The 9,886-nt window shown below is 35.3% G+C and overlaps 1 protein-coding gene across 1 annotated transcript; it reads right to left on the bottom strand.

Moving 5' to 3' along the window:
- Positions 1-8,246: 8,246 nt before the first annotated feature.
- Positions 8,247-9,886, bottom strand: LOC144639150 (uncharacterized). The gene has a single exon (XM_078498394.1). The coding sequence runs from the start codon at positions 9,883-9,885 to the stop codon at positions 9,025-9,027; it is 861 nt and encodes a 286-aa protein (XP_078354520.1). The 5' UTR covers position 9,886; the 3' UTR covers positions 8,247-9,024.

The raw sequence follows: 9,886 nt of genomic DNA, 5'->3' as shown, positions 1-9,886 counted from the left end.
AACTTGGCAACAACTTCTTGTTGCCATATTACTGGATCTTTAGTGTGAGTGTAGACATTTCTGGAGAGTGAAAGACAACTTGATTGGCAGACTGAGTAGGTTCTTTATTTACTTAAGGGTTTTTTTTTTTCTCGATTAAAAGTTTTAATCATTGCGAGCTAAGCAAAACAAGTTGAATAAAATAAAAATAGTTTTGGTCCTGTTTGATTGGATGAAGGAAAAATATTAGGAAAAGTGAATTATTTTCGTTTATGTCCTAGATCGGCACAACGTGCAAGTGATGTAATTAACTGTCGCGATAGATGTAATAGACGTTTTATTTTTAGTTGGGAGTAGAGAAAGTTATTTTCATTTCTCTTTTTCTTTTGTTGATGAACAGTTTTAATCGAAGCTCTTCAAAGCCGCTGACCGGACTGGATACTTGACCAAGGACTTGGATTTTGTACTAGTAGTTTAGGTCTTGCTTGGATTAGTTTGAAATCAGATCGACATTAAATCAACTGCGAAGTAGTTTCTTTAATAATGATAAGAACAGGATACTGGCTTTAATCTAAGCAACAAATTGTTTAATTGGTACAGAACGATTGCTTCATGGCTTGTTAGTATGTATCTTTCAGTCTTGTCTTTGTTTTTAGTTTTTTGGTTATTGCTGGGTTTTTTTTTAAAGAACTGTGTTATTGTTTGACATTTTTATTTCTTGTTTTTGTTGGTAACAAAACGACACACATGTTTTTGACAATGCCTCTTCCCCTTGGTTCCACAAAAAGAGGAACGCAAAGAAGAGTTTAACGCCATCAGAATTTTAGAGATACCTCTGACTTTTAACTCGATTTATCCACATATTACTCGCTCCTTGTTTCATTTCCTTTTCCTTTTCTGATACAAGCCTCTAAATACTTTACGTTTCGCCAGAGTTGTTGCTAAGATTAACAAGGTACGGAGGAAAGGGTTTTTAATTGGTTTGAAGATCTTTGTAGAGCTTTGCGTTTTTTAGGCTTTTTGAGCTAGTTAGCGATTTTGAGAAGTTTCTCTGAGCTTAGAAGCTTTTGGGAGTTTTGTTTTTGGCTTTTTAGAGCTTTTTAAAGAGTTGTTAGTGCTTGTTATTAACAAATCGGTGCTAAACTTGGTTTGGAAAGTTGTTGTTATTACATAGTCGTTTGGAATTAATTTAACTGATTGACAGAATTTAATAAAGCAAGACTAGGAAAAAAGTGTTTTTAGTATTATTTAGCAAGTATTCATTCAGATCAGTAAAAGAACACTTGAGCCCCGATATCTCGAACCTCAGTGCTAACTATAAACCTTTTTTCGATTCTACTCCAGGTCATTTTCTTTCTAATTTTACCTCCGGTGCCGATTGGACGTATCGTTTTTCTCACACGTGAAAACAGCGATACGCGCCATTTGATTGGTTTACGTCGGCTTGCGAACGAAAATTTACTTTGCAGCTTTAAGTGAGTAAATATCAGTACGTATTTAATGAAGTGATTTCTGCAACGAAACCCTTAGAAGCCTTAGCAGCGGAGTTCAAACCCATGCCGATACCCTGTCTGAATCTTCACCTGGATGAGAGGGGACTGAGTCCTAATAGATGTATAAAAGGGACTTCGCATAGATGATCGTGGAAAATATTCAAACCTGCTTTCTATTTTTAATTTTTATATGCGTCCGCGCCGCAATCACAATAAAGTCAACAAGTCTCTCAAAAAGCATTTGCATCCACTATCATTTTAGAAGTTGTACATTATTTTGTTATTTATATTGTTTTTGTTGTTCTCGTTGTCATTGTTGTTGTTGCCTGTAATCTTTTTTTAACGACAAGTCTTTATATAATAGCAGATAGAAATCTATAATTTAAAGAAGCTCACATGGTATTTGGGGCCTGCTGAAAATCCCTTTTGTTGGATATGTCCTTGGAATCGCTGTAGATGTTACACCGGGTGTCTTTCCTGGATTGGCAGAGGTGGTTACTGATGAAAACAATTATTAACAATGCTCACAGTCTGTACTTACTTCATTACCAGTAAAAAAGTTTATAACATTTGTATGAAAATTGAGTTAGAATCTTGTATCACTTCTATTTAAAATTCCAATTTATTTTTTTTTTTTTTTTTTATTGCTATTATACACATAATACAATTACATTCATTTGTTTTTACAGAACATTATACATTACAATTATCGGTATCACACTAGTTACACTAAATTACAATAAATCACAATTACAATAAATTAGATGCACTATTAAGTTTAGAAAAAAAAATGCGAAAAAACAAAATAAAAGATAAGAATCAGGAGAAGGAGCATCTTAAACAATTAGGTATTTAATAAATAAGGTATAATACTTTAATCTATCTTCTCTATTATATACTTGTTGTGTAATTTATTAACATAATCGGAGAGAGTAATTGGTCTGTTATGCAGTTTGTTGGTATAAATGTAATAACGCATATACAGCAAGGTATAATTAAGTTTTCTTATCAAAGTTTTGTTTTCAAGTGAAGAGGCGGGAGAAATACCGAATAACGTTTCTTTAACAGATGGATGGTGACTGGAGTTGTTCACGCTATTAAACCATTGAATAACTCTCCTTTGAAAAGCTTTTGAAAATTGGCAGTGAATGAACGTATGCTCAATAGAGTCTTCATTTCCACAATATAAACAATCCTCGTCATCTTTAATACCAAAACGGTGTAGCTCCTTCTTAGTGACTACAATTCTATGTAAGAACTTGAAGTGGAATTCTTTCAATTTATTTTCTTTACAAATTCGTTTTGTCAACTTAAAAAAGTGCCCCCAATCAGTGGAGTTTAAATTCAAGTTTTTGCTCCATTTCGTTGGGCCGGTAGGAAAAGAATGGTGTACCTTATTATTTAGTAGCCAGTAGAAATCTTTTGCCTTTGCTTTCTCTAAGTCAATTTCGATGTTTTCCTCTAGTTGGAACTTGGATTGATCTCCCAAATAACTTTCTTTTGGAAGTTTTCCAAAATTACGTGCCCTTGTTAGGAGCGTTTTTGGAATGGCATTTCTAACTTGATAAAATTTTAAAAAATTGGTTTTACAGTCATATTTCCTTTGGAACTGTTGAAAAGAAATTAACTGTCCGTTTTCATTTAAAAGGTCCTGAATAGATATGATTCCTTTGGAAAACCATTCTTGAAGAAAGAATGGCTTTTCTCCTATAAGGATAGCTTTGTTGTTAAAAAGAATTGTTTCCTGTACTTGTTGGTAGTTGTACTTAGACTTTAGTTCCGAAAAAAAAGATAAAATGTCTTTGTAAAAGATTGGCAACTTAGGATCGAAGTATTTTGCATCGTAATTACACCTAAGGAGGAAATTTAAACCTCCAAGCTTTGTAAAAAAATAATTTGGTACTGATTTCCAATTGCGTCTTTCAGGGTTAAGTAGTCTTGAGATCCAAGCTAGTCTTAACCCATTTATCATAAGGTCAATATCCGTCATACGGATTCCACCTAGATCATAATCCTGATAAATGCTTTCTCTTTTAATTTTGTCCTTTTTTTGGTTCCATAAGAAACTGAAAAGCTTACTTTTGATGGTGGATTGGACTTCGGTTGGAGTGTTTAAATTGGAAGCTGCATAGACTATTTGGGATAGCCCAAGAGATTTAATAATCAAAGCCTTTCCAAATAAGGTCAAGTTTCTTGCTTTCCATAAATCCAGTTTTGTTTGTAGTTTTTTGACTTTTAAATCGAAATTAAAATGTTTGTTCTTATTATCCTCATATGAGAAATATAGCCCTAGAATTTTGACAGGTTTGTTTACCCACTGTAATTGTAACGGTGTAGTTTTGTTCTTTGACCACTTTCCCAACCATATCGCCTTAGTCTTTTTTACATTTAATTTTAAGCCTGAAATGACTCCAAAGTTATTGACTATGTTAAGAGACTTTTCTACTGAAATAATATCTGCACAAAATAAGTTAGTATCATCTGCAAATTGACTAATTTTAACTTCATTTCCAAATAAATTAATCCCATTGATTTCCGTTGTCTGGCGAAGCTTGTTAGACAAGACGCCTAAAGCTTAATGCTTAAAACCGGGCGGTTGATGTTTAACTACTTTATTAGACAAGTACAGCAAAAACTTTTAAAATACCATTTAATTTATATTGAGTAACACGCAAGTCTGTGGATTGCTTGTCCATGCTTGGACAAATTCCTGCTTAGGCTTTCAAATTTTTATTTTTCTTCCGAATACTGAATAACGTAGGTATTGAAAACGTTTTGTGTGCAATCTTGACTAAAAGAACTCAAACCAGTTAAATGGCAGTACAAATGATCTCCGACCAAAACAAACAAACAATTTCGTTAAAAACTAAGACGTGTTTTTACATGTAAACATTTTTAAAAAGGTACCACACCAAAAAAATGGGAATAAGAACAAGATAAGAAAGCTTTTCAGCTTTCAAACATGCAAGCTCTTTACGTCAATTTTGGGAAGCAGTCACGCAAACGCAAGTTCTTGATTGCGTGATTCATTGCAGGTCATTTCTCCATCGCCGTTCGGTTCCGACTGAAACTCAAAACCCTTGAATGAAAAACAAAAAATATATATTTTATATTCCTCGCTAAAAAGAGCGGAGTAACCAGAAAATTACAGTATTGGCTCCTGCTCGAATAAAACGAGTAACATAAATAATAAAAAAATCGAATAAAACGAGTCAAATATCAAGAATAACAGAAAAATTTCTAAACAAAATTACAAAAGAAAATAAAAAGACTAAAAAAGGGCATGCATTAGACCACATGTATTAGATAACAGATACTGTTAAAAATCTCAACTAAATGTGAAAAAAAGATTCAAGATGAGGCGAAGAAACATTTGAATTGCATTAAAAATTTTGAATCCTTAAAAGCCGTGAAAATACTGATGCCGTGATAAAATTTAATTAATTATACGCGCCGAAGGGCAAGTTTTCATTTTTGCCGTCTATTATTTCACACGATGGCTTTACCGATTTACATTCCATTCTAGTTTGAAGAAATTATTATATTATTACTTTGCATTTCCATTTTGTTTTATGAGTTCTTGAAAAGTGTGCAAGTAAAGTTTTTACATCAAGAACAAAATAAGGTTCTTTTGTTGTGTAAACATTCAATTCGTCTGTGACACACGACTTTGTCGGCCCAACTGTACACGGATGGAAATAGACAAAATGGACACAATTCTTGCTAAATGAAAAGCATCTTCAAAGTAGAGTCTGGAGCCGTTTTTAAATGCAGGAGCTTGCTGCAAAAACATTGCGTGACTGATGTAAAAAAAGCTTCGACCTCAGCGACCTGTCGAAACAATCACCGGTTTCGGACTCCAGAACTCGCTTGAGTCGAACGCTTGAATAAAAACACAAAAATATATCTTTCACGTTTAACAGAAATCGGGGTATTAGATAAAATTTTAATTGCTCCTGCTGAGTAAATATCAAAAGTGCGGGATCTAAATCCTGGCCAAGAAAGCGGCCGAGTGAACTACTACGACAAATAACGCAAATATGTAAACATCAACATGGTGCCTCAATCTATAAATAGATGCCGTGTTCGTTTCAAAAGCCTAAAAAGGCAACTATTAAAGATGAATTCCAGTCCGTACTGCGCAATCTCGGCTGCAATGTTTATGTGAGCCCACACGAAGGAATGTTTACAAGCAAAACTAAAAATTCCGCGACAAACTTACCTTTTTCTTCATAATTAACGCCAGATATCCTTGCAGAACAAATAATAACGAGTAGAGGAACCTTGACGCTATTTCAAACCGACGTTTCAGCTCATCGGAAATTCTTGAACGAAACGAACTGTAATGGCGGACTAAAAAACTTCATGTATGCTGTCACCGAAGTGTAACGTTTCAACGAATTCAAAACAAAAATGAAAACAAACCCCGAGTCTGCGCAGTACGGACTGGAAATCAGCTTTAAATACAAACGTGAAAAAATAAAAAAGAAACATGAAAACGTTTTAGATGAATTTTAATTCAAGATGGGGTCAAGAAACATTTTAAAAGGCAAAAAGATTTAGAAAATTTCAAAAACGTGAAATTTTGCATGCCGTTACCCGCGCCAAGATTTCATTTTCATTTTGCAGACCATTTGTTTTACTTGGTGGCTTTGCGGATCCCTTCACAAATACCATCATAGTTCGTAGAAATACTATACATTACCATTTTGTTGACTGAAGTCTTGGGAAGTGTGTAAGTAAAGCTTTTACATCAAGAACAAAAATAAGATTATTTCGCTGTGCAAATATTCAATCGTCTCTGATACGCGACTTTGCCGGCTCAACTGTACACGGATGAAAATGGACACAATTTTTTCTATTAAATGAAGAGCATCTTCAAAGTAATCCGGCTCAAAAATTCTCTGGCTACAAGCCCTTTTTTTAAAAGCAGTTATGCGTGAAGCTTGCTGCAAAATCATTGCGTGACTGACGTAGCAGTTTTCAAAAAAAAAAAATAATAATAATTGCTTGGACGTGTCAAAAAAAATCACCGGTTTCGCAAACCAGTACTCAAACACTTGAATAACACAAAAATATATATTTCACGCTTAAGAGAATTGAGGGTATTAGATAAAATTTAAAATAGGAGAGTGATTTAATAGCTTCTGCCGAGTAAACATCAAGGGTGCGTGATTTGAATCCTGGCCAAGAAAGTGGCCGAGCGGGTCTGGAACGATTTACCGACAAGACTACTACTACTACGACGACGAAAAAATTCCGGGCGATTTATGAACCGGGCCGGCCCAGTCTCCCCGCCCGGTTAATAATATTTCTGCGCTCAATATGAAAAGATATGGGGAAAGCGGGCAGCCTTGCCTAACCCCTCTTGTTGGTTTAATCCAATTGGTGGTAAAGCCATTATTCAATACCGTACTTTCGATATTTGTATAAAAAATTCTAATCCATCTTTTGACATTATCGCCAAAGTTGAAGAGATCTAATACCTTCATTATGAATTGCCATTCCAAGGTGTCAAAGGCTTTCTTAAAGTCCAGTGATACCAGAATGCCCCCTTTCTTTTCCGACATGGTGTACTCCATTACATCATTTATCAGGCGTATATTTTCTCCAATATAACGACCTTTCATGAATCCGGTTTGATCGGAGTGAACTAATTTTGGAAGTACTGATTCTATTCTTTTGGCTAACGCTTTAGATGCAATCTTATAATCAATGTTGAGTAAGGTTATAGGTCTCCAATTCTGAATGTCTAGTAGGTCAGAGTCTTCTTTAGGTATCAAAGTAATTACACCTCTTCGCTGTGAAATGGAGAGTTCTCCATCTTCAAAGGCTTGATTAAGGCTTTGGATCAGATCAAGTCCTATTAAGTCAAAGAAATGTTTATAGAACTCAGCGGTGAATCCGTCTTCACCTGGAGATTTATTATCTTCAAAAGATTCTAGTATCCTTTTACACTCCTCCAAGGTAAAAATCCCTTCCATTTGTTCCTGTTCTTCGTTACTAAGTTCTGGGATTTCAATTCCCCGAATAAATTCATCAAAAGCTTCTTGGGTCACAGTTGTTTTAGAGCTGTAAAGGTCCTCATAGAATTTCTCTATTTGTTGTAAGATTTTAACCTCTTCTTTTATTGTTACGTTATCGCTAGTTTGAAGTTCGGTTATTGTCTTCCTATTATAGTTTCGCTTTTCTAGATTAAAGAAATATTTAGTCGGCCGCTCTCCTTTCTCTACCCACCTGCATTTCAATCGGAAAATTGCAGCGCGCCCTTTTTCTTCGTATATTGATTGAAACTCTGTTTTAAGGTTGTCGTACTCATTTAACGTATTCTCTATATCTGATAAATTATCGCTGTTACATATTTCATGGTCTAGCTCTTCCAGTCGCTTGGAGATTTGTACTTCCCGTTTTAAAGCAGCTCTCGCTTTTCTTTTAGCAAAAGAGATGGTGTTGTCACGAATTTCCATTTTAATTAATTCCCATACTAGTCTTTTGTCTTTCAAAGATGCATACTTCTCACGTAATCGAGGGACAAGATCACGGATTTTAAATATATAACTGTCATCTTTCAGTAAGGTGTTACTGAACTTCCAGAATCCTGGTCCCCTTGGAGAATTGTTTGGTAATGAAAAACAAAAAAAAACTGTTTTATGATCTGGTGCTATTGAATTATTAATTCCGATGCTTTTAACATGTTTTGTCAAGTTCTTTGCAATTAAAATAAAATCCAATCTAGATTTGATGTTTAATGCTTTGGATACATATGAATATATATTCAAATTGGGGTGATGAACTCTTTGTATATCTATTAGATCAAAAATTTCCATTGTCATAAGAAGAAGCTGACTGAAATGTGATGGTTTCCATGGTGTTCCGCCTTTTTTTGTCTTTTTTTGATAGCGTGCAATTCCAGTCACCTCCAACAACAAGGTTTGTCAATTCCGATTTGTCGATAATACAATTATTAAGCTCTTGTATAAATTCTAGTTGTTCGGATGGATTATTTGGTGCGTAAATATTACAGAATGACATTTTTAAACCATTGATATTGACTGTAATGAGAGTAATTCTTCCTGTTTTGTCACTAAATGAGCAGTCTACCCTATAATTAGTCGATGGATCTATTAATATGCAAGTGCCTTTGCTATGTCGGGACCCATGGGAAAAATACATTTTGCCTCCCCATTCGTTTTGCCAAGTTGTTTCATCATTTAGTTCAGAATACGTTTCTTGGAGAAAATAAATACTTGCTTTCTGATCTTTTAAATATGTAAAGATGCTCCTTCTTTTAGTTTGATCGCGTATTCCCCTTACGTTTAGTGAAATTACTTTACACCTTGAATTGTTTTGCATTTGAATGTAATTGTAGAAAAAGAAATCACGCAAAAATAAAACCAAAAACAAACACTTATGAATACAAAAAGTAAACTAACGAAAAAATAAACGGAGATAAAGCTTTCGCTTCGCCTTCTCAGTCCTCTTAGAGACTTCCCTCATGTTTAGACTATGTATATAATAAATGTAATTCAACCTGCCAGCAACGCTTATCTACTTAAAGTTCATCTAAATCATCTTCTGTATTAATTCGTAACGGCCTACCCTCAGGTGAAGTCTTGACAAAGATTTTCCCGTCTACAGTCCACACTCCTTTCAAAATTCCATCTTGCTTCATGTCGTTCGCCATTCGCACCAGGTTTCGGCGATGCGCCGTCAAATTTTCATTGATGAAGATTCGGTTCGAGGATGATCTTGCCGTTGCCGGAGCACTTGGGAACAGCTGCGAACCGCTGATATTCTTTAGTTTAACTCGTTGCTTGTAGAGTGCCCTCTTCACCTTATGGCTTATAAATCTCACTATGATAGGATTCGACTTTTTCCGTTTAATCCTGTGACAGATGTCGATATCTTCTCGCTTCACGTCGACGTTCAAGACCTGTGCGACCTTCAAAACCGCTTCCTCGTCGTCACAAATATTTTCTGGAATACCTTCTATCTCTAGAGAGTTTTTCCTTGTGTACTGTTCTAACGCGTCCATATTTTCATAAAGATCGTCATTTTCGACTTCAAGTTCTTTGACTCGATTCTTAGTCGCTTGCAATTCGGTTTTGAGCTGTGCGTTGTACTTGAGTGCTGCGTTCAATGATTCCTTAGCAGTTTTTAGTTCCGATTCCTGTTGCTTGAAAGAGGTTTTTAATTCTGCAACTTCCCTAGAAAGGTTGTTCATTGACTTCTGGATATCTTTTAGTAATGCGTGGATGTCCGCTAGGTCTGGTTGGACGTCCTCGCGCTCCTCTGAGTCTTCAGGCTCGAAATCGGCGGACGCCATGTTAACACGTTTTGGTTCTGCAGTTTCGTCGTCCGTGGATCCTCTTTCACCACGTTTGTTCTTACGGCCTGACTTTACAGGAGGCATA

The sequence above is a fragment of the Oculina patagonica genome, chromosome 14 (assembly GCF_052425735.1).
Source record: "Oculina patagonica isolate OP01 chromosome 14, crgOcupat, whole genome shotgun sequence".
Lineage (NCBI taxonomy): Eukaryota > Metazoa > Cnidaria > Anthozoa > Scleractinia > Oculinidae > Oculina > Oculina patagonica.
Note: the sequence above shows the minus strand (reverse complement) of the source record. Positions and strands in the feature narration are given on the sequence as shown.

Excerpts from the sequence above, each read along its gene's own strand:
- LOC144639150 (XM_078498394.1), bottom strand. The coding sequence starts at position 9,885 with ATGCCTCCTGTAAAGTCAGGCCGTAAGAACAAACGTGGTGAAAGAGGA.